Genomic DNA, 26,335 nt, shown 5'->3' with positions numbered 1-26,335 from the left:
TAAGAAACATGGCAACAATTTCAGGCATTTACAAGCACTTTTCTAACCTTGAAAACACAACATTAAAATCCCAGCGTTATCATAGATTTAAAGCACATGTACAAACCCTAATTTCATTCGTGCACAAATTGAAAGAAAAAACAAAAATCAAAACGATATAAAGCTTTTTAGAATAGCAGTGACAATAATTAATCACTTTCTTTTAAGTAATTAGCTGGCTTGCGATGTAGCTGGATCAAGCCATGGCTGAAGCACACGTTTAAAGCACATAGTAAAGCTCATTGATATTTTTTTAGTTCCAACACGGAGGGAAAAGCAATTTGAGGGTAAGGAGCGCCATTCATTCAACAAGTTGAACGAGCCGTGTGCGCTTTTTACACCTTTTAAACTCTTAACTCACTCACTCCATCACATTCTCTGTCACTTCCGTGCTTTCACCAAAAGCCTCACTAACCACCTTCCCCCGCTCCGACAGAGCGTTTAACGCATGCTGATAAAAAGGGAAGCCCTGTGAAAGGATGTTGGCGAAACACCCTACTAAAGTCAACCCCCTATCCCCATGCCGCTCTGATCAGCGTTTAACGCATGCTGATAAAAAGGGCAGCCCTTTGAAAAGATGTTGTCAAAACACCCTACTAAAGTCAACCCGCTATCCCTATGCCGCTCTAATCAGGACGTCAAAGCCAATAAATGGTCACTACAACAAACTTCAAAGAAGTAAGGAGGAGCCAGGGAGATACAATACTGATGCATTCTCTGTAAAAATTGGTGCATAAATGAACCATTTTTAAATGAATAACTTCAGAAATGCATTCTACACATTGTTAATGTGGTTGGTGACTATACTCTCCCTATAAATTTGTTTTAAACAATTATCAGCATAAGTGTAAAGAGGCAATTTTACAACAATGGTCACACGAGTGTTTGCAAATTGCATAAGGAGCTTATAAGACAGGGGTCGGGAACCTATGGCTTGTGAGCCATATATGGCTCTTTCTACCTGGGGCTTAGAGACAAATTTGATTGCATGCAAATTTTCACCATCTCGTTCAAAACTTGGGCCATTAATCCTGTTCAGATACACACTAAGCCAGACCAAAGCTGAATTACAAAGCAGTACTTCACAGAATATATAGGGCATGTTTTTCACGACAATTTACAGGCAAGGTGTCACACCAAAAAAAACTTGTTTTGGCTGTACAACGCTAAAGAATCCTTTATATAAAAGCTCACTATATAATCTGTGTTTAGTGTTCAGATACCTTATGATGAATCCACAGAGCAAAATGTAAATAGGGTCAAAATGAGTTCAACCGATCCTGAGTAATTGCAAGAAAATGACAAGTTTAAAGTGGTAGGTTTGTTGATTTTGGGACACGGGCTCTGGCATTATTCTCTTTTCATAATTTTTATCAAATCATGAAAAATAAATGTGCTGAAGACTAAGACTAAGCTTTTGTCTGGGGTGCGGGTTTAGCAATTTAGTAAATTTGTCTCATAATATATGGTGTGGCTCTTTCCCAAAAAAAAATTAATATATTTTGCTTTTATGGCTCTTTAAGTCAAAAAGGTTCCCGACCCCTGCTATAAGACATCAGAAAACCTATTTAAAATAAAGCTAGCAAAGGCCATGTGAGAAAATGTGAGAATTTGAGCGAGCCTCTACTTTTGAAAGGATGTAGTCCTGTATTTGGTATGAAGTGGGAATTCTTCTAAAGGTGTCATCCGTCTGTGGCCCCGGAACCTCGGTGCTGTCAGCAAAACCAGAACTAAATTATAACTGTCTGTTGGTCAGTCAATAACGTTTTTTTTTAATTCCGCTTCTATCTTCAGTTTTCAATTTTAGAGAAGACAAATGGATGGGAATTCTGTAAGTACTGTTGTAATTTCCATTTCTCACTAATGGACATTCAGTTTCGTGACAACTGATCATACGTGTCTTATACAGGGTTCATACACCTTCCTAATGGGCAAATTTCTTCAATTTTTAAGCACTTGAAAGGCCATTTATTAATTCTTTCAGGGGTTAAAAAATCCAGCGCTGATCAAAAGAACATTTTATTTATTGTTGTTGACGAAAATAAAGTCAATATCTTGCTGCTCGAACATACTTTGTGCTAATTTGAACTGTTCCTATCTATGATCATTTTGTTTAAATGGGCTGTTAAAAACTGACATGAGTTCTACCATTCTGCTTCAAAAATGCACCTGCAGCCTGGCTACGTCACACTTGTTTACAAACACAGAAAGGGCTACATGAGTGTTGGGTAATAATTGAGCTCAACACAGAGGACCAAAAAAAGAAAAAAAAAACGCGTGTAGGTATTGGGGCTGCACAATTGACCGAAATCTAATCAACATTGTGATGTGACATAGTGCAAATGTCTAATTGCCAAACACTGTTTTTTTCCAATGATTTATAGACAGCAAACCTTAACAAAACTCCCCAAGAGAGGTCGCTGTTTACTTAAATTCTTAAAAATCCTGTAAACTTCACACAAAATCTCAATCCAAGACGTACAAGAAGTAAATTGAATGCTGTTGCTGAACTGTTTGGAGAATATGGATGGTTTAAGGTCTCTTTAAAAGGTAACACTCTGAAGTTTTTCTAAATATAGCTGTTCTCATGGGTGCAACAAAGCCATAAGGACAAGCCACCGCCATTGTAACACACTTTTTTCCCCTTAATTTAATGGGTGGTATAAAGAGTTAACAGCTAAGAAACATGGCAATGGCAACAATTTCAAACATTTTTAAACACATTGCACAAAATTCAAACATTTTCATGACCTTGAAAACACAACATTAAAATTCAAGCACCCATACAAACACTGTTTATGAGGACAAAACAAAAATCTTGTTTCAATCCCTTATTCTTGCCAAAGCAGCTGGAGAAGAAACATCTCTATGGTCCTTAATATCACCCATTATGCATTTAAAGTTAATTTAGGTCCTGTTGGTGCTCCCTATTGTATGTATTTATTTCGGGTGTTGTAGAAATGTTCAGGGAGCTATTTACGCGACTTGCTCCTAAGCCTATTTTTTTTGAATTCACTGTTAGTTGTTGGTGTGAGTAAAACATAGTCATGTTAGTTGTGTTTAAATCTTAATTTAGTCAATGTAAAAGGTTGAATAGAGCTATCAAAGCTTTTTTTTACATTTATAACAAATATTCTTTGTTTCTTTTTTAAATTTTAAAAATTTCTCACACCATTTTTTAAGCTTTTTTAGCAAATTAACATCGGCCTCCTCTTGTTACTTATACTCTGTATCTGCCGTAAAAAGTTAAGTTTGGTAAAGTTTCATATTTGGAGTTCAGACAATATTTTAAAAGGTCAAATTTGGTTATTGAGTATAACAGGGTTCCCTCCAGGATTTTTTTCCATTCAAATTAAGACCTTTTCAAGACCACAGACACTTAAATTTAGGATCAATCTCACAACTATTCTGACACACATTTATGAAAAATGCAAACAAATCTAATAACTAAGAGTAACTGCATGAGACAGGAACCAGTAACAAACACGTTTTAAATAATACAATGCAATTCTGAAAAAAAACAGATGTGTGAGATGTGTGTTTGTGCAGATCTATTACACAAAATAATATATTGATCAAAATATATACTTTAAATCACTCAACCACAATGGGTTAAACCTACAATTTACCATCCTAAAGTTACTCAGACGACGACGACAACAGGTTAGAGACTGACTGAGACCACGGAAATCTGGATTTTCCGACCAACACATTGCATTTATTGGTCAGAGATCAATATAAGTGGACACAGCGTTCCCTACTTTTGTTAATTTACATATTATACAGTTGTTTGTCTTATCCACGTTATAAAGCTGAAAAAAATAAAGACATTTGAGAGTTGAATTTAAGACTTGTAAACAAAATTTAAGACATTTTCAGGGCCCTTATTTGCGGTTTTCTAATATAAGACTTTTTCAAAGTTTTTAAGAACACGTGGGAACCCTGTATAAAAGGGGAAATCAACAACAGTCAAGCTGGCTTCTCAATTTGCTGCCACCAGAAGATATTTGTTGCGAGCAACCCATAGTCACATCTTATATTACCACAATTGTATTAGCACAATCATGACCATAACTTACGTAATGTCAGTGCGTTGGTAACATCCCTGCAGAAGACAAGCAATAAGGTCCCCGAGGAAGTTCAAGTCCTGCTCTAAAAGAGCCTTCTCCAATTCCTTGACACAGATTGAATAAAAAAAAAAGGAAGACGATTAGCAGTCTGTTTTTATTACAATATTAGAGCAACACACACACACACACACACACACACACACACACACACACACACACACACACACACACACAAGTATTTTGCTTTTGAAACAAATATCTCTACTTCACATTAAGTATCATTAGGACCTAGGCGATATGACAAAAATTGTAAAAAAGATAAAACATTTCGTCAATATCAATTATTATCACAATAATTTTCACATCTTTTTTCCCCTTTTATGTCTTATGGTTTACCCTTAGTGAATGTTGACAAAATCATGAATGTTGACAAAAAGCCGACTTTACTTCCTCAGAAGGCTGGCCTCCTTCAAAATCTGCAAAAAGCTTCTGAAAATATTCTATGAGACAGTTGTGGCAGGCGCCCTCTTCTATGCGACAGCGTGTTGGGGAGGCAGCGTCAAGAAGAAGGATGCCTCTCGTCTCAATAAACTGGCTAGGAAAGCGAGCTCTGTTGTGGGCAAAGAGCTGGACAGCCTCACAACAGTAGCTGAGAGACAGGCACTGGAAAAGCTGCGGTCAATCATGGACAATCCATCACATCCACTACACAGCATTATCTCCAGATAGAAGAGCAGTTTCAGCGACAGACTGCTGTCACTGTCTTGTACTACGGACAGACTGAAGAGATCTTTTCTTCCTCATGCCATGAGGCTCTTTAACTCTACCCGGCAGAGTAAAAGCCCACATTAAACCACACCACCTACATTGCATATTACCAAATTTTATTGCAATATGTATTCTGTGTAGCACTATTTAGATGTTCTATAGAACACGCTACAGTGGGCATTTGCACATCACACTGGGTATTTGTATATTGCATTCTTTTTGCTTTATTATTGTATTGTTCTCAGCTCAGGGATGCTGCTGGAAATGTGAATTTCCCTCCGGGATGAATAAAGTATCTATCTATCATCTATCTAAAATCAGATGCTGCAAGAACAAAGGTGCATTGGGACCAACGACTACACAGTATTTCACAAATATTAATATTAATATTAAACAAAATTAAATTATAACAAAATGAGCTTATTAAAAAGCAGAACAATGCACATAATCTGAGGTAGACCTGCAATTCCCAAAAATATACATGAACTACCGTAAATTCCGGACTATAAGCCGCTACTTTTTTCCAAAAACTTTCAACCCTGCAGCTTATTCAGTGATGCGGCCAATTTATGTAATTTTTCTAACGGACGCCAGCGGCGCTCGAGTACGAAAGGTAAGATTTAGACAGCAACTTCTGCAAAATTAATTAGCGTAGACATACCCTCATCATGCAAATTGCAAAAAAAAAAAAAGGCACATGATGCAACTTTCAAGTTAAACGCAATCGAGCAGTCCGATATAGAAGGAAGCAGAGCTACCGCACGTAATCTATTCTTTGCGAGCGTGATGCTAGCATGTTCATGAATAAGGGAGCGTGGGATGACGTCTATATGACAAAGTCTCTTCCCCATACTGAGGGAAGACGACTTTGATGACGTCGGTTATAAGGAGGAAGATAAGGACGTTTTACCGTGCTTTTTTGGTTTGAACAATTTTATTGACACTAGTAACATCAAATAATGTGAGGTTTGAACAATTTTTCTCGACAATCTTAACAGCAATTTGGGGTTTTTAAGGGTTATTGTTCTATCTTCGTTATTCATTATCCATTATCCGTTATCGGTCAGTTCATAATACGCTACAAAGCCTAGGAGCCGGGACACTTACTCTCAGCCAAGAGGCCAAGCTAAGGTCCTAGCCCTAAAGCCTTGCTGCGATCATTGCGAATGCACCGTTCCCGGAGGTACTGCAATACCGGGCCGATGCGTGGAGTGGACAGAGCAAGCTCTTATATGGTCAGTTGCTGACACAACTAGATTTGATTTTTTTTTTTTGGTTTGAACAAATTTATTGACACTAAAAACAGAAAACAATCATGACAATCTCAACAGCAATTAAGCACATTCACAATATTATATTCCAATATTACGTTTTTAACAGCAAACACAAAGTGAGGTTTGAACAAACCTTCTCGAAAATCAAACATATTCACAATTTCATTATATAACAACTTTGTTAGTGTCAATAGATCCGTCCAGGCCAAAGTCGATTGTCCTCGGTCTGAACAAATCCACTGACACCAACAGCAGCAAAACACAGCCATCAAGCATATTCACAATTTTTTATATTTGACAATATGACGTGACGATATGACGTTTTAACATTTTTTCCTGACATTTTCAACATCAATTAAACAATTTCAGAGTTATTTTCTTTTAACAGTAGTTAACCAGCGTGTAAAAGGCAATACTATTGTGCAAGGGCATAGCTCTGCCATCCCACCCTCCCAAGCAGCATTCTTCCAGTCCTCTGTGTGGGTCCTTTCCCTTCTGCGTGGATCCTCTCCCTTCTGGGTTCCACAACCCAGGCCGTTGCTGCCGGAACTCCCACAGTGTAGCTCCGGCTCCCCCCTCCGGGTGGGTGCAGACGAGTATTCTTTATGGCTGCGTCCTAGGCCCGCCGCTCGCAGATTGTATGGTATCTGCAGCCATTTGGAGCACAGCCACGGGGGGGATCTGCCTGCACCTCCATACCAGCAGGTTTCTGGAGGTCCAGATGGCGTCCTTGATGGCGGCGAGAGTGAGCCAGTCCCTGGCAAAGTCGTTCCGAGGCCTCCTCGACCGACTCACCCCGTAAAGCATGTACTGTGCATCAGGGACCTCTCCTGCTGGCAAGTCCGGGAACTTTCCTAGTTGTTCGGCCATTGTCCACAAGACCTGGGCAGCGCTGCACTCACAAAAAAGGTGCCTCACCGACTCCTGGGCGCCACAGCCAGGTCGAGGGCACGTCGAAGTCGCTGACATTCCTCGGTGGTGCATTACAGCTCTGACTGGGAGAACTTCATGAGCCACCATCCATGACAAGTCTCGTAGTCTGTTTGGGAGGGCAGGATGATTGACGTTGCTCCAAACCGTTGTGGATTCGCCAAACGCAAGCCCCCGCACAGGGCTTACTGTAGCTCGCTCTTGCACAATAGCAATAAGGGCCCTGTGGTTTTGTAAAGTGTGACATTCTTGTGTTTCCAAATCAAACTTCTTCAAAAAATCCCGAATAAAGAGATGTGTTGGTGGCAAGTTAAACGAAACTGGAATCAAACGATTGTCTGGTACAAGCTTTAGCTTCCGCAAATATGAGCCCATCCAAAAACGGGTCATTGCTTGACTTTTCGGGTTGTTGGGTGGGCCCACAGCGTTTTGGAAGTGGAGAGAGACATATTTGCTTCCCAGGAAAAGCTGGAGGTCAGGCACTCCTTTCCCCCCTTTTTCCTTTTTCTTTTTCATTGTATCTCTTTTTATCCTTTCCCACTTTGAGCCCAAGACAAAGCGAAAGATGGCTCGGTCCAGTTGTAACAGCACGTTTCTTTTAGGCATAAAAATTAAACTGATTGACAAAAGCATTGGGAGGATGATCGCTTTGATGATTAGGACCTTCCCCTCTATTGTCAGTTTTCTTAGTGACCAAAAAACAAGTTTTTGCTTAACTTTCCTTGTCACGTCATCCCAGTTGGTCTCGCCTCCTCCATCCGCATTGAATTTTATCCCTAGGATTTTCTGGTCTGTCTTTAACACAGTCAGCGGGAGTCCTGCCTTTTCTGTCTCTTTCCACATTCCATAAAACTTCACTTGTGATTTTTCTCTATTTAGCCTTGACCCAGACGCCCTCCCAAACAGGTCAGTCAAGTCAAGGGCTCTTTCAACAGATGCGCGGTCAGTACACAAAATATTAAAATCATCCATGTACAAAACACACTTGGTAATTTGTCCCCCACTTCCTGGGATATTGATGCCTTCGACAAATCTATCTTTTCTTAACATTTGTGCCAAAGGTTCAATGCAAAGAACATAGAGAAGGGGAGACATGGGGCAACCTTGACGTACACCGCAGTTGATCTCGATTGCTTCCGATAAATTCCCGTTAATCATGAATTTGCTGTAGATGTCTCGGTATAGCAGTCCTACCCACTTGATGTATTTTTGGGGAAAACCACATTTTCGCAATACCCTGAAGAGGTATTGGTGCGAGACTCGATCAAAGGCTTTTTCAAAGTCTAGGTTTAAGACCGCTAGTCGCATGTTTCTGTCTCTTGCATAACAAATGGTGTCACGGATCAGCATGAGACTGTCGCTGATCTTCCTTCCCACAATGGCACAGGTTTGGTCTGGATCAACCAAGTCTCCCAAGACAACAGACATTCGTGTTGCTAGAAGCTTGCTGAAAATTTTACAGTCCACGTTTAAAAGCGTTATGGGTCGCCAGTTTTTAAAGTCAATTTTGTCTCCTTTTTTGTGCAATAGAGTAACTATCCCTATTCTGAAACTGTCTGGCATATGGTCTCGACTGGAAAATTCGTTAAAAACAGTTAACAGATCTGGTGCTAAAATATCCCAAAAAGTCCGGTAAAATTCGAGGTTGAGTCCGTCCTCCCCGGGTGATTTGCCTTTTTTCATAGTCTTTATGCAATCATTCAGTTGGTCTTGGGTAAAGTCCGATGTTAAAAAGGGGTCTTGACGCACTGATCATGAAATATGATCTAATACATGCCCCATTTCATTCTCATATGTTTCTTTCTTTTCAAATAATTTTTTGTAGTAGTCTTCGACCAATCTGGTTATTTCACTACTTTCCTTTGTTATTTGCCCGTTTTCGTTTTGAAGTTTAAAAATCCCCTCATTTTTGCCCATAATTTTTTTTAAAAAGTAGCGTGTACATTTTTCCCCTTCTTCTATTTCTCTTTCTCTGCTTCTTATTATGATGCCTTTGCTCTTTATTTCCGCCAAAGCGTTTAGTTCTTGTTTGGTCTCTTTGATTTCATCATTAAAGTTCTGTTAGGATGAAATAGTGTTGGAATCTTCTTTGTAGTCCCGACATGCGTTTCATCTCTTTAAGTTTCTTGTTTTTCCCTGCATTTTTAAAAAAGGTCTGTGTTCGTTTCTTTGTCATTTCCCACCATTGTGCTCGTGAATCATACGAGTCTTGAAGGGTCTGCCAGTCTTTGTACAGCTCCCTGTATTGTGCGGCTAGAGCCTCATCCTCCAGCAGGGAGCAGTTTAACTTCCACAAACCCTTCCCAACAGTCATACCTGAAGGAAATGAGAAAGAGCAGGACAGTAGCAAGTGATCCGAAAAAAAAACTGGAATTAATCTTGCATCACTCTGTGCTAAACCCCTTGTAAATATGTAGTCTATTCGAGATAGACCTGAGATTTATGGCCCGAGCCCGAACCCGAGGCAATTTCGGGCCGGGTCGGGCCTGAAATGTCAGTCATACGGTCGGGTCGGGTCGGGTCCTGCTTTTTTTTTTTTTTTTTTTTTTTTTTTTTTTTTAAATTAATTAATAATTATAAATATATGTTCATTAAAAATATATACTTAAACTATGTATGGATACTAGACCAAGGAATACTTGTTATAAGATAAATAATTTGGATAAAACGGAGAAGGAGCTGTAATTGCTTTTAACGGAGCCAGAGCATGCTCTGTGCACGTGACGTGTTAAAAAACGCAATTTGTAGAATACGATCGCGCTTTATTGTTTAAATAAACGCGTTATATAGACTAGGATCTCCCAATTGTTATAATTGGGGTTTTTGGGGTTTTTAAGGGTTATTGATCTATCTTCGTTATTCATTATCCATTATCCGTTATCGGTCAGTTCATAATACGCTACAAAGCCTAGGAGCCGGGACACTTACTCTCAGCCAAAAGGCCAAGCTAAGGTCCTAGCCCTAAAGCCTTGCTGCGATCATTGCGAATGCACCGTTCCCGGAGGTACTGCAATACCGGGCCGATGCGTGGAGTGGACAGAGCAAGCTCATATTCCATCTCCAAAATGCAAAAATCAAAGAGGCCAAGCTAAGGACCTAGCATGAAGAGAAACAAGAGTTATAATTAGCTCGCTTTATTGTTTTAATAAGCGTTTTATATAGAATACGATCGCTTTTGTCGGAAGCGTACATTGACGTTGGTGACATTTTCATCCGCGTTAAAAAACGCAATTTGCAGAATAAAATCACGCTTTATTGTTTAAATAAACGCGTTATATAGACTAGGATCTCCCAATTATTATAATTAGCTCGCTTTATTGTTTTAATAAGCGTTTTATATAGAATACGATCAGGGGGGGGGGGGGGGAATTTGCATAGGAGTCGGAAAAGGGCACAACACACACGTCAACACCCCCTCAATGAAAGTGCTGCGCTAAAATCTTAAGGACGTACTACTACTGCTGCTGTGGATTATGGCCCAATGATCAAGTCGTCAAAATGACAGACGCCCTTAAATGTTTTCGCTACCTCAAAAAAAAAAAAACGTCAATGACAGATTGTCGCTTAATGTAACATCTGCAGTGCAGACACAGAAATATAAAAGATGTAAATGTTTATACAGTTTTATTTAACTTAGGCCTAGATGTTGTAACAAAAGGCAGAGTTTAATTTGTTATCATAAATCACCCCTCCTTATAAATAAAATATGTAATTTCGGGCCCCTTTCGGGCCGGGCCAGCAAATCCAGTTAATTAGTCGGGCTCGGTCCGGGTCGGGTTTAATACCCCTCGGCCTGCGTCGGGCTCGGGTGCTTTTTTTTGGCCCGATCTTACCTCTAATTCGAGAGGCTCTGGCATTGTCACTACTGAACCAGGTGAAGCCCTCCTCTCCTGGATGTATGGATTTGAAACAGTCCACCAGTTTAAATGTCCGGCACGATTTGGCATGTTCAAAAGTAGGGTATGTTTTTTTTTAACAGAGCAGTTTGCTGTGTTGAGAGCGTGTTACTAGTAGAGTTTTGCTACCCTTCACAGGCACGGTTTGGGATGAAAGTTATAATATTATTATTAAAGCTTTGAAAACTCTCTCAGTGTATTGTCTTTCTTTGTAAATATGTGTAACCATGTACAAGATGTATTTGCAATTGTATATTTTTGTAGTGTATTTATTTTAGAAACTTATTCTGATGTGTTTTGTACGAGCAAATAAGAAAGAAGGGGCGGGGCAAACGCGGGCTGACGGGAAGTGGAGTAAAGGTGAGACGTGTTTGTGGACGCGGCCTACAATAGTGGATATATATTTTTCCCACCCTTACCTTTGGAAATATACACTTTTTTTTCTTGGATTACTTTCAACGGGCACCCGGACTCTGGAGGTCTGCATTAAATCTTAAGTACCGGTATAATTTTACGTTCAATTGTCGGCTGTGGTTTTTGGACTTTAGCGGGTGTGGGTTAATTTCGTGTTTGAAATGCGTTTTATCAATGTGGGCGCATGCGGCTAGTATACAGGTGCGGCTTATGTATGTACAAAATCGATTTTCCTCCCGAAATGTGGTGGGTGCGGCCTATAATCACGTGCGCTCTATAGTCCGGAATTTACGGTAATTTTAATTTAAACTCAGCAACATGTTAAAGATTTTTGTGCATGAAGGCTTAAGGTGTCTGATAATGTTAACAAAATAAATAAAAAGAATATTTTCAGTTTAAGAACTGTAACAAATAAACAAAACAGCTATTGCTTTAAAGCAGTTCTCAGAAACAGATGCCTCGCGAGCCATGTATGGCTCTTTCCATGAGTTTGTTGGTTGGATTTGTTAACCACTAAGGTAGTAGGGGCACCATTTCCTATGGTGTGTCCTTGGCAAGTACAACCTGGTGGTGCCAATGGTAGATGGATTTTATACACCGCTTTTTCAAGTCGCTTTGCAATGTTCAAAACACTTACCCATTCACATTAGGGGTTCAGTGTCTTGCCCAAGGAAACTTAGATTATGAACTCCTGGATTCCATTTTTTGGGGGAGTTTTATAACACAAGTTTTAAACAAATATGCTACAACACGTCATTTATACAAGGAGAAATAAAACAAACCAAAAACAAAAATCCGAACAGATATTGAACTCCTGAGCTACTACTGCATATGCAAGCAACGCCTTGCTAGAAAGCATTGCTAGCATTTGTTGCAAATTCACCCTCGGTGAAAGGTATGCAGTGCTTGGCAAACAGTGTCACGACCTCGTAGCATTTTCATCTGACTTGCACGTTCCTGTAAAAAAAGCGCTGCTGTGCCAGTGAAACAGCTTCTAGTTGCTTCACCTATTTAGAGCGTTCATTTCCAGTTAACTTTTTGTAGTAAGCATGTTTTTATTCTGGCACTGCCTTTTGATATATTATTTGAAAACAGCCACAGTCTCGTTGCAAATTAGACGGACACAGTCGTTTCGAATTTTTGAGGGAAAAAAATGCTCCAATTTCCACTTGTCAGGGAACCGGCGGCCCTCACAGATAACTTTCCTTTTTTTTTAATTATCCACCATGTCTACCATGGGGCGGGCTAAAATTCTCACAGAGAGCCAAAGGCAAAGTGGCCAAAATACTACTGCCATCATCTGCTGAAATGGTGATTTTTTTGTTTGTTTGTACAAACTTATCTTATACTACATTCAACATTAGTGGTGGGCCACATATTATTAATTTTATGACAGAGCAAAAAAAAAAAGACTTTGAACATGCTTGACTTTGTGTTTATTTATATCTTATATCAGTTTGAAATGTCTGCTTTCTTCATTCTCTTAACATTCATTTTTTGCATTGTGAGTAAAATAGTGTGAGAGTGAGATAAAATATAATGCCTTTTAATATGTGATCTGTACCATTAGTGGTCAAGTGTTGGTACACTCACCGCTGCGAAATGTAGTAACCTCATGTAGTAACGCACACTTGTAAATACTGTATGCATGTCCACCATATTTTGCGTTAAATAAGGCGCACCAGCTTATAAGGTACACTTTCAAATTTGGCCACTTTGGGGTTTTTAGGTGCTCCTTATAGTCCGGGAAGGATGGTACATAAACTTTGATGTAAACATTTCCAGGTATGTCATCTAGAATACCAGCTGATTTCATTGCATTTGGATGACTGCCCTCTTATCACTGATTTACAGCTGGTTCCTGAGACAACGTTCAAGAAAGACGAGCCCACATTGGAGACAGAAAGGAACCATGGGGATCTATGACAATGGGGCTGGATGGCCCTATTCCTCCCACATCAAATGCATAAATTGGTGCCTTTGCTTGTCAGTCATAGCTGGAGGAGGGTCTCAGCCAAGTCCTACACTCCTTGAATGCATAATAATAAGATAACACATCTTGATCTTGTGTATCTTGCTTGATCTATCTTGAGTACATTACAGACTACATTTATAACCAGCTAAAATATGGGGTTAAGTTAAAACCATTTTTTTTTGCCTGTTACGTTCATGAAAAAGTGTTATTTGTATACACAATTAACAGACTTGCTTCTGAAAAATTATGTAATGAACCTGGTTCCCTATCTTAAACAAAAAAAGCCATGACTCAAACACTAGGGATCAACAGATATGGGCATTGTTATAAGTAGTCGTATTAAGAGAAGGCCGATAAACGATATTGGGAGCTTAAAAACATTCAATATGGCAAAAAGAATATGGCTATTGTTGTTATTACCATTGGTGTCACAATGCTATTGAGTTACTAGGAGCATTATAACGTTAATAGATGGGTACGGCGATGATTAATGTATAAAATTTGTGACTATTGTCATTATTATAATAATTGATATCTGACCTATGTAATATGTATATCCGTGAGATTGTTTTAGGGGCCGGTCACACAGACATTTGCGGCTGAATCACGGCCAGAAATGTCTGCCTTTGAGGCGGACGCTATTGGACGCATTGAGTTCGCCATTCAGACGAGATACAGCAGTGCTTGACACGAGTTCGGAAATTCGCGCGCGGGTGGCAGCGCAAAATAATTTTGCCCTGCTCAATTCTTCAGAGCGCGGGTACGCAGCCTTTCACGAGCGTATTGAGGCTGATCCACGGCCAGAAGTTTCTGGCCGTGAAGCAGATGCCGTTGGGCGCTGTTGGACGTTTAGAGACCGCCATATAGACGAGATAGAGCTGTGCTTTACTCGCGGTCGCAAATTTTCACGTGGTTGGCCGCGTTCAAAACTTTTGAGCAGCTCAAAAGTTTGAGCACGTGTTTAAACCGCGTGCCGCACACGTGGTCAACACGAGGAAATGACGCGGAACGACGTGCTCTGGCCGCGGCCAGGGCGTGGTGACACATGGGTAGGACGGGAAATTTCAGCGGGTAATCGTGGGTGGAGCATGGTAATAGCATGTTCTGCGCCTGTATCGCGGTGTTATTACGTGAAATTAGCGTGTTAAGCGTGTGACACTTAAACGCCTTTCTCCGCGTATAAACAGCGCGAATGCCGAGCACACGTCAGTTGTGCTCGTGACGTCAAAGGGGTGAACATGGATCCCCGTCAGCATAGTTTCTCTTCATTTCGAATAAATCTTTCGGTGCATTCGCAATGATCGCAGCAACGCTTTATTGCTAGGACCTTAACTTGGCCTTTTGGCTGAGAGTAAGAATTTCGGCTCCTAAGCTTTGTAGCGTATTATGATCTGATCGATAATGAATAAAGAAGATAGACCATCAACCCTTAGACCACACCCCCGCCCCCCAGTCAGCGTAGTGACCACGTCTCAATCCATTTTTATTTATTGACAGTCCTTATCAAAATAATAAAATAAAACTGATGCCATAGCTTGAAATCTTGATCTTCACGGGACTGTGTTTCTACAGTCCGTTTCCGAGATTAGCTTCCCCTCGCTATTACAACCACATTTACCTCGTTTAATCTCACTTTTAGGGAATGTGATGGTGAATATATAACCAAAACCACTTCGTCTTGCATTTGTTGGAAATGTAATACAACTTAAACCATTCCGTCTTTGTTTTTGTTGTGAACGTAATCGAACGGTAATGCACACCGTATATAAAATCCTCCCCCCCTCGCGTGAACGCGCATTCTCCTGCGCTTCCAACGAAAGCAATCGTATTCTATATAAAACGCTTATTAAAACTATAAATCGAGCTAATTATAACAATTGGGAGATCCTAGTCTAAATAACGCGTTTATTTAAACAATAAAGTGCGATCGTATTCTACAAGATGCGTTTGTTAAAACGTGGATGAAAAAGTCACGCGGGGGGGTGGGGCGGTTATGGGTGTTGCGTAGGACTCGGATTTGGGCACAACACCGGCTCGGCAGTTTTTATACACGTGGTCTAAACACGGAAATGATGCGCAAATGACGCGATGAGAGGAAGCGGAACAGTCGCCGGCGTCTTTTTTCCGGCCATACCACAGATCAACAGCGGGTTGGCCAATTTTGCGCATTTTCCATCCCGGGCAACCACGGGCAAAAAAAAAAACGCAAAATTTTAGCCGTGATTCAGCCGCAAATGTCTGTGTGACCGGCCCCATATTAGACCCAAGAGGAGCCATCTGTAAAATGTAATTAATACGGAAGATGAAGGGGAAGGGAAAATAAGCGTCTGCTTCTTACTACTCCTTTTCGAACATGTTATTTTTGTTGTCGAGTCATTGTTTTTGTCCTGTTTTTATTTTATAATGTTCGAAATAAAATTTGTCATTCATTCATTGCTTTCTGTAGCCTTTTACAGTAAATAAATTAGAATTTCCACACAACTAACATGACTTCACTTGAACTAATGAGGTTAAGAGTAACTCATATAAGGGTACAGCTCCCTGATTTTTTTTTTTTAAGTTGGCTGAATAGATAAAATTCAATACAACCACAATGTCTTAAAAAGTGCAACAGATTTTGCAAATTGAAAAGTGTGGGTCCTACTGTTTTAGAGCCAGATTGACTAGCTATTATTATGGTATGGGATAATTTATTAGTCTCCATCTGAACTGCCTTCCTAAAACAACTACACTTTTTATCTCTTCATCACAAACACGCCTTTTTATCACGGACACAGGCGTGTCGGGACAAGTTAGCTGAGCTGCAGCTCTTTCCTGTTTTAGTAGCTACGCCCAAGCTCACTTATCCAATCTGAAGGCGCGGGGTGAGTTTGGGGAGCAGAAGGAGCAAAGAGTGAGTCTCGACTGCATGAGACTTAATAATTGGCTCATTGAATGAAAAAGAAAAAAATGCAGATACCGATATAATTCAAATTTCCAAATATCTATGCCGATAATTGGCCCTTCAATAATCAGTTGACCTCTAACAAAACACAAACTTATTTTAGGATAAAGGTGTGAGTTATGTTAATGGTCTCATCAGTTTGGGATGGCAATAGAGATGCTTCTAATAAGTGTCACCGAAACCTCTGTTCCCGCGCAGAATCTCTAAGTCTTCAATATTTCCCTCATTAACACAGGCGAATCCATTCAAAACCATTGTTAATAGAGTGTAGTGGTAAACTTCTAAATCGCGCAGGGCTGCAGCGCTTTTGGGATTTAGTTTGACATAAATGTGTCAAATAGTCAGTATTTAAGCTCCGACCTTTTCAGCTAAGAACTTCATGAAAGCATAACTCCAAACTAAAAAGAAGTAACCTTTTTTGTTTTGTTTTTGCTTTATGGCATAGTACTGTGCTTTTTTTCTGCCATAAGCCATCTGAGAACTAGAAATGATTGTACATTTAAAACTAACATAGCTGATGTAGACAGCAATTTCTATTGATTAGGGGTTTTTTGAAGGAATAACCCAATTTTGCCAACCTATTTACTTATAAATGACCAAATCATTAGAGCAAGTTTGCTCAATATGTCAATTGTGATCAACCAGTAGCTTACAAAAATATCATTGGGTGTGTTTACATGCAGGTAAGTGTTTTTGGATGTTTAAAATACCTAGAATCACAAGCAACACTGTTCTGCATTTAACCATTTACCATTAAAAAGAATTACCTTTCGATTTATTTCAACCCCCACGATCAAATAAGCAACGATCCCCCCCCCCCCCACCCCCTTATCTAAGGTTGCTGCTTTTCAGATTCAGATCTACTTTATTGTCATTCTAGTACACGTGTATACAGAACGAAATGTCGATGCATCTGACCCCCACAGTTTCCTTGAATGTACAGATATAAATAAAGTTGTATTGTATTTTGGCTACGTATAGTATTTTACCATAGTGCCGATAGTGCAAGAAGAGTAGCTAACCAGATGTGCAAAATGGGCAGTCAGGTTAACAAGTCAGGTACACAGTAACATTAACACTGTAACAATAACGCTGTAATTACAATAGTGCAGAGAGCAATGTGCAATGAGTGGCAAGCTATAAAAAACTGCCAGTAGTGCAAAAAGTCAGATTAGCAGCCGTTTAGATTTAAGTTAACTATATGTTAGATTGACCATTTAACAGTCTAATGGCCAGGGGGACTAGACGCGGACTTTTCACGCATTTCCAAGTTTTTCTCGTACATTGCTTACCATTGATTTACGCAATACAACTGGATGTATTACTACAAAGTATCTTCACACCTAAGTGACAGAAAGTAGAATAAAAAGGTCAGGAAGAAATAAACCAATTCATGTGAGTTGGCGAGTAAGATTAGTTTCTGTACTACAAGATCAAGGTTCATTGTGGCTTCAACCAAGAAAAACATTGCAAATGAAATTAAACGTGGACATCAAGCATAATATACACCAAATTACGTCACATGAACAAGGATTACCCTTCTGAGAGGCGGAACACAACATTCTCTTTTCAAACTATTAGTTGTCCGAAAACTGCATATTCACACAAAAATTTTATATACATCAATTCATGATGCAGCTGCTAGATTAGGACGTTAATGTGGTCGAATTTTGGGCCTACACAGGTGATAATTGCTTGGTGACATATGCACATATTGTAAATCCCAGACTATAGAGTGAACCTTATTATAAGCCGCACCCAGTACATTTTTAAAAAAAAAAAAAAAAACAACAACCATTTGTACATACATAAGCAGCACCTGACTATAAGCCGCATATGCCCACATTGAAACATGAGATATTGACAAAGAAAGACTGTACACAGCAAGAGTTCTAATAATATACGGACGCTGCCCGACTTACGAACAAGTTTCGGACAGTCGTTCGTAAGTTGCTTCAGTACTATATTTTGTATGTTTAAGGTTTACATAAGTATGTTTAAGGCTTGTATAAGTAACCTGTATTGTTTTGTACTAAAAAATAAATATTTCATAAAATAATATGCTCTATAAACATGAATAAAGTGCAACGTACTTTTGGCAGATGTTCGTCGAGAGGTCCTACTTCGTGGTAAAAAGTGGCAGAAAAAAAGCGTTCCAAACATTTTCTAAAACGCATCAGCTTTCTTATTCCACTTTCATTTCAAAAGAAACGACGTGCCTCTCCTTTACACTTTACACCAACTATATTGAATGGATGCACGAGATATTAAACAATAAAAATGTCAACGCGGGAGATTCAGTACTCATAGCACTGTATGTTTACATACAAACTAGAAAGGAAGCGGAGTTTTTTACTTCCGGGTGGAGGCTGGGTGACCTCTCACAGCACCACACGCCGGTAGCGACGGAAAGAGGCACTACAGTAATGTTCTGTACTCAGCAAAAAGTGCACACAATAAAAAAATCTGACAGCAATGTCCGGATATTTTTCGACATCCCGAAAAAAATGTTCGTATCTACCTACCTACCAGCCACATATCATTTGAAAGCTTAAACTCTTAGGATTCAAGATACAATGACCATTCCAAAATATTCTCACCACGGAAACATCACAGACTGAACCAAGATACCGGAAAACTATAAAGCCGGCGTAACTCACCGATGCGTCCCCTGGGCATTTTCAATTTTTTAATGTCTGAAAAAATGGCTCTGTTACATCGAGGACAATCCATAATATCCAAATGTGTAAAATATTTTTAAAAATATTTCTGCTCCGTTGCCTCTTGTAATCCATTGAGTTCGCCGCTACTATGATAATATGGGCTTAGTATTACATGAGCTGTACACCCCAATAAAGAACAACAATTTGATGGTCAATAAAATAATAAAATATAATTCCTTTTATTAAAACAACTGCAACAGTACAGGATTTCAGCCCGTTAAAACCTTTTGAGGAACAATGCACATGTGAGGTTACAGGTGGTAAGGTCTTTGACTCAACTTTTCAGTAAAAGTGCAAATATGATTTGCATAGATGGGGGGGGATAATTTAAACACACACACTTAAAGTGAATACAGCAGAAGAGGAAATAAAAGTCTCTTTGATTTGCTTCAAGTTAAAATTTCAACACATTTAAAGTAATTGCAGGTGGCAGCAGCAGACTAATATCTCCTTTCTTTGCTTCAAGTTATTAGGCTTTGAAAACAAGGAATGCTAACACATACATTGAGGTATGTATAGAAAAATGTTTGAAAAATATTCATGATTACACAAATATGTCATATTTGCGACAGGCCTAGTATTGACATTTTTGCCTTGTTTTCATGTCTGAGTTACTCATAGATGCGATGTGACGTCTGTGAGTTATTGAGCCCGGATTTGCCCAGAGTCACAAAAAAACAGCAGCTAGCTGAAGTTGTAGAAGCTGAAATTAACCACAGTTAAGTGGCTACAGAGAAGCGACAAAAATGGTCACTAAAAGCTTACAAGAGTAACTCGAAAATTGACAAGCGGCGGGGAACCCTGAATCACAGAACTCAGCAATGTTAACTTGCATGACCAACTTTGGAAGGTGAGTGACACTGAAAGCCTCAGCAACATTTATTTACCTAGAACAATAATACAGCTATTAGTTGCTGCACTGTAAACGTACTGATTGACAATGCTCGAAAAGCCATAGGATACATTTATCAAGATTCTTCTTTTTTTAATTTAAGTAATTTGCAAATGTCTGACTATTTTCCATGTTTAAAGGAAAAAGGCAAGGTTTTAAGCAAACTATGCCCTCTAAGGAATTGTAAATTTCAATTGTGCAAACATGAAAATTATAATAGAATGTGCATGGAGTTTACCAATGTATATTACATTCATTAAAAGCACACTTTCTACTAAAAAAAATGTACTTAGGCACCTTTATTATACCAAGAGAGAATTCTTGATTAGCTTAACCCAGGCATGTCCAAAGTCCGGCCTGTTACGGCCCGTGATCAAATTTTTATTGTCATAAAATAAATAGTATGCAGCCAGCCAGTAATGTTGACCGCGGTATAAAATAAATGTGCACCCTCCACTTTTGCCTCAGGCAATTTAAAACAAAATGCTAATTTTTGTGACGTTTGTGTTTTTTTTTTTTTTATGAAATAAATAAAAAACGTATTCATTGCTTGCTTAACTTCAACTTGTAGAATGTGGAGAGCCATTCTGACAATATTTAGTACTGGCATATGGAGTCACACTGGGTGTTATGCTGGGAGCATAGCAGCGGACGGAAAAACCATAGATTTATCAGCACAGCCCAAAAAAAAACTTGGCTGCTCTCTTCCCAGTCTGAAGGACATGGCCCGTTTTCAATACTTTGGCAGCCAAAAACATTAAAAAGGACTTTTTTCACCCCGGTCACCATCTCTTTAGCCTGTCCTCTGGTAAGACCTACACGTCTTTTAAAACAAACAGGCTCCAGAGGGTTTTTTCCTAAAGGGCCATCACCAATTACCAATTGTGCAAGATTGAAAAATATATATTTCAAGTTGCATTTAAAAAGGACTACAGTATTTTCACGCCTATAAGGCGCACCATGAAATCACGCATCCTCTTTATTTTTCAGAAAGCGGGCCAGATTTGTTTGAGCTGAAAATTTGTGAAGGCTGTCTTTTCAGCCTGGCATTCTTTGAATAGTCTTTAATAAATTCACCCTCCGTGAAAGGTTAGCAGGGCTTGGCGATCAGCATTGCGACCTCGTAGCTCGCCTTTGTAGTATTTTCATTTGACTCGCATGGGCTCGTAAAAAAGTGCCGCAGTGCCCTGCGTTTAAAACAGTTGCTTCACCTTTTTACGGCATTCCTTTACAGTTAGCTTTTTGTAGACGGTATGTTTCGTCTGATGTTATATTCTTTGAAAACAGCCACAGATTCTTGGCAAATAAGGCATACGCAGTCATTTTGGATTTCGGTGGAAAAAAAAACTCCAATTAAAACTTGCCCTGGTAGCTAAAGTCCTCACAGTCAACTTTCCTTTTTTAATTTACAGTCGCCATGTTAGAAAATGGGGTGGGATATAATTCTCACAGAAAGCCAAGGGCAAGTTGGCCAAAGGACTACTGTTATCTGGTGAAATGTTGAATCTTTTTTTTTCATACAACTTTATTTTATACTGCGGTCAACATTACTGGCGGGCCACATATTTTATGACAGAAGCCACGGGCCAGTAAAAATTTGATCACTGGCCCCCAAACTGGACATACCATGGGATTATATTGCTGGGATATGTTTTTGCATTATAATTCATTGCACTACTGTACTGTTACAGTGTGCCATTTTCTTTGCACTATCCTTAAACTTTGGCCAGTCTCCACCGCTACATTTTAAATATTATTGCCCATTTATCCGGACATTCTAGTCATCTTTTTTATCTCTTTTAAGTATTTATAACTTGTTCATCCTGGAATATCATGTCAGATTTTGTTGGAAACAATGTTCACCATGTTCTTATCAATAATATTAATAATAATAATAACAATAATAATAATACCAATAAAGATAATTCTCTATTTTTTTTTTTTTTTTTGGATTGAACAAATTTATTGACACTAATAACTGAAAAAACAATCATGACAATCTCAACAGCAATTAAGCACATTCACAATATTATATTTCAATATGACTTTTTTAACAGAAAGCACAATGTCACAATGTGAGGTTTGAACAACCCTTCTCGAAAATCTTAATAGCAATCAAGCATATTCACAATTTCATTATATAACATCTTTGTTAGTTTCAATAGATCCGTCCAGATAATTCTCTATAAACTGCTCCAGCTGACAAAGATGTACAACAAATGGAGCATTGTGTAACGTGACCTCTTATTCGTCTATAGCAGTAAAGGCTGATACGTGTTTAAAAAACGCCATGAACAGTTGGATTTTTACATCATGAAAAGATTCCTGCCGTGATCTAGTGAGCGCAAGAGGGCGTTATCACGTTTGCTTCGCTTGATGAGTCACAGTGACGCATCACGGCACGGTTACAACCAAACATTCCTTCAAAGTCAAAAGCGATAATAAAGACTTTGGCTTCTGGAATGAGGAATAAAACAACTTTTATAGCTATAGTTTATCCTGCCTGTCTAGTAACTAAGCATAGCTTCCTTAATTTTAGTTCCGTTTGGCGTTTTCATTCTGTCAAAATGCGGGGGTGAGTGAGCCATGAAGACATAAGAGTGACAATTACATTTTGTTTGAAGCAATGCAAAGCAGTCACTTCAGCATCTCAGGGGACTTCTCACTGCGGCCCGTGCAATGAACTCTTGGAAAATCAAGTAATTTAGTCGTCTGGCGGTGTATTAATTCAGCCCTCAAAGGGAATTAGCAAGTACACTTCGAAACAACTCTTTCACACGATCACAAACGGGAGGGAGCAAACAATACCCTTGAAGCATCTGCAGCTCGCTACCCAAGCCAGATGGCTCACGACTGCGAGACAATAAACTCCCTACCCCACGCCACGAACTCAACTTCCAAGTGTTATAAACACAACACAATGAGCTGACAATGAGGCAATATCCATCATCTTTATCACGTTTATGTGTCAAAATAATGCAGTTTAATTTTATAATAGCAGCATAATTGATCTGAAATCGTTACATTAGAATTTGGACTGTGTTGGGTGTAAACAACTTCTTTGTAATGATAAAATGGGACAATTGCAATATTTTTGTGTACAACCTCAAAAAACAAGTATCGGTACAATTTAAATCCGAATTCTGTATCTTGGGTGATCTTCAATAGCAACACATTAACACGTTAATTCAAATTTAAATGTTGTTATAAAGGCAGTATTTATATAGGGAATGACAAAGTAACACTAACGAGTGGAAGTTCTAAGAACACAACTAAGGTGGCTAAGTAGTTGGTAGCGCACCTCAGAGGAGCGAATGTACATCAAAGCTGACAAAAACATTTCATTTTCAAAACAGAAGTTATGTTTAAGTCGTGTAGACATGATTTACCTCTATTTCAAAGTCAGGAAGGTTGAACGCTGCCCTAAACAGCGAACAGAAGTGGGCTATGGCGGGGACTTCCCACCAAGACTGAACTTCTTCCACTGAAACTGTACATCCCTGGGACATTTTCGGAATGAAGAAACAGTGCCACGTTTATTTCTCACATTAGGACATGGTTAGCATAATTAAAGTTCAATGAAGCAATTCTGACAAAACTTGTATGGATAAACCAAGTGGTATGGGCGCCATTGTGATTCGCCGGGTTCTTCAATCTGTTTCAATCAGTCCCAGTGGAGACGAGCAGATGGGCTGGGCTATACCATTTCGTCAGAGAGGGAGGGCCGTGTAACCCCGTGTTAAAGTTGATTCTTCAGGTAGAAAGACTATGATGCTTTGATTCCAGTAGTTTATAATTTGTTTTTTTTTCCCCCAACAACTATTCGTTGTTGATGATTGAACACACAACAACTCACATATAGAGAAAAATAAAATGGATTCAACCCTCTCTGGTCGTCATTGTGCGACTTTCGTTTTAAAGGGATTGTTTTGATTGTGAATGATAACTATTGGTAGTGAGTTAGTGTCGTTTTTTTGTTGGTTTTTAAGTAAAAATGTGAAATTGTGAATATGCTTAATTGCTGCTAAAATTATCGAGAAAAATTGTTCCTCACATTGTTTATTTGCTGTTAATAGTGTCAATAAAATTGTTCAAACCCAAAAAATATTATTCTTACACAATACTTAGTGAATGTAGATGTTTGTAAACAACAACAACAAGTTGATTTAAAATGTTTCAAATGGCAGGGCACGCATGTAATTTGTATTTAAAAAAAAAAAACCTTAAAGGGCAATTATACGCACAGCAGCTCTCTCTGTCGTATTCGGCACGTAACAGCATTCATTTGGGCAAACCATTACAGTTCTCAGTACAGATTCAAACAAGTTTTCCATGAGAGAGCATATTATCAGGTTTTCCGACTTCCAATTTCCAAAAAAATTAATATTTTCTGAAGCAAAGAAGCCGTGTTTTTGTATTGCAGAGGTGGGTAGAATAACCAAAAATTGTACTCAAGTGAAAGTACTGTTACTTCAGAATAATATGACTCAAGTAAAAGTAAAACGTAGTGTTGGGAAATTAGTTATCAAAACGTACTGTTTAGCAAATTGTTAGAATTAGTTATCTGACTCCATTAACCAAACACAGCCTACATTCACCCAACAATTTATGCGCGCTCGTTTCTTGAGAGAAAAATCAACAGGAAAGCCGACATTTTCACACGGGGGCAGATTTATTTTCCTTGACAAAAGAACTAAGTGAATTCCGTTGAAGACGGCCGAAGTGACGTTGGCGTAAGTGGCGGGAGAAGACTGGATGGAGGTTGTGGCTTGGCCTTCTTCTGAAGTCCTTTAGCTTTTTCTTATTGGCCCACGTCTCCCCGCAAGATGGTGTGCCAGTTCCTCCCATCGGCGTGCCAAGCTGTTTTTTTGCCCCCAACGTTCTCACAACACAACTGCTTGATATCTGGAACATTCTGTGTCAGCACAGTCACCCGTCCTGTTATCAACAGAACTAGACAAAATATTATGCATTTCGAACAGCCTGCCCTGTCAATGAACTAAAGCCCACTCGGTGAAAATCTTGCATTAAACTGAGTCAATCGTATAAAATCCTTTAGTAGTCATACGAATAATTACTATATATATACTGGACTGTCTCCGAAAATTAGAATATTGTGATAAAGTTCTTTATTTTCTGTAATGCAATTAAAAAAACAAAAATGTCATACATTCTGGATTCATTACACATCAACTGAACTATTTCAAGCCTTTTATTATTTTAATATTGCTGAATTTGGCTTACAGCTTAAGAAAACTCAAAAATCCTATCTCAAAATATTAGAATATCATGAAAAAGTATACAAGTAGGCTATTCAACTAATCACGTGAATCATCTAATTAACTCGAAACACCTTGCGAGGGTTTCCTGAGCCTTAAAAACACTCAGCTTGGTTCAGTAAACTAAATCATTGCTGATCTGACTGCTGTCCAGAGGACCATCATTGATACCCTCCATCAGGAGGGTAAGACACAAAAATAAATTTCTCAAAGAGCAGGCTGTTCACAGAGTGCAGTTTCAAAGCATATCCACAAAAAGTCTGTTGGAAGGGAAAAATGTGGCCGGAATCGCTGCCCAACCAAGAGAGATGACCGCAGCCTTAACAAAATTGTGAAGAAGAGCCGCTTCCAGAATTTGGGGGAGCTTCAAAGACAGTGGGCTGAAGCTGGAGTCCAGGTATCAAAAGCCACAGTTCACAGACGTGTCCGGGAAATGGGCTACAATAGCCGTATTCCCATGGTCAAGCCACTTCTGAACTCAAGACAACGGAAGAAGCTTCTGACTTGGGCTATGGAGAAGAAGCACTGGACAGTTGCAGAGTGGTCCAAAGTCCTCTTTTCAGACGAAAGCAAGTTTTGCATTTCATTTGGAAGTCAAGGCGCCAGAGTCTGGAGAAAGGCTGGAGAGGAGCAAAATCCAAGTTGCTTGAAATCCAGTGTGAAGTTCCCACAGTCAGCAATGGTTTGGGGAGCCATGTTAGCTGCTGGTGTTGGTCCACTGTGTTTCATCAAGTCTAGAGTAAATGCAACTGTGTACCAAGAGATTTTAGAGCACTACATGCTTCCATCTGCTGAAAAGCTCTATGGAGATGAGGATTTCATTTTCCAGCATGATCTGGCACCTGCCCACAGTGCCAAAACCACCAGTAACTGGTGCACTGACCATGGCATCACTGTCCTTGATTGGCCTGCTAATTCCCCTGACCTGAACCCCATCGAGAATTTGTGGGGTATAGTTAAGAAAAAGATGAAAGACACCAGACCTACAAATGCAAATGAGCTGAAGGCCGCTATCGAAGCATCCTGGGCATCAATAACACCTCAGCAATGCCACAGGCTGATTGCCTCCATGCCACGCCGGATTGATGCAGTAATCCGTGCAAAAGGATTCCCAACCAAGTACTGAGTGCA

At 39.3% G+C, this 26,335-nt stretch overlaps 1 protein-coding gene and 1 pseudogene across 2 annotated transcripts in view; both read right to left on the bottom strand.

Annotated features, from left to right (window-relative positions):
- Window positions 1-23,571, bottom strand: part of cecr2 (CECR2 histone acetyl-lysine reader) — a 48,889-nt gene extending 25,318 nt beyond the window's left edge. For both annotated transcript variants that reach the window (XM_088341052.1, XM_088341053.1), the window contains exons 1-2: window positions 23,315-23,571; window positions 4,119-4,213 (exon numbers count right to left, since the gene is read on the bottom strand). In XM_088341052.1, coding sequence (XP_088197178.1) covers window positions 4,119-4,213; window positions 23,315-23,434 — 215 coding nt within the window. In that variant the 5' untranslated portion in view covers window positions 23,435-23,571. The remainder of the gene's footprint in view (window positions 1-4,118; window positions 4,214-23,314) is intronic.
- LOC148363397 (U2 spliceosomal RNA) lies at window positions 10,064-10,203 on the bottom strand (annotated as a pseudogene).
- Window positions 23,572-26,335: the final 2,764 nt, after the last annotated feature.

This window comes from Urocampus carinirostris, chromosome 7, assembly GCF_059441175.1.
Source record: "Urocampus carinirostris isolate Australia breed hairy pipefish chromosome 7, RoL_Ucar_1.0, whole genome shotgun sequence".
Taxonomy (NCBI): Eukaryota; Metazoa; Chordata; class Actinopteri; order Syngnathiformes; family Syngnathidae; genus Urocampus; species Urocampus carinirostris.
The sequence above is the reverse complement of the archived record's forward strand: the minus strand, read 5'-3'. Positions and strand labels throughout refer to the sequence as shown.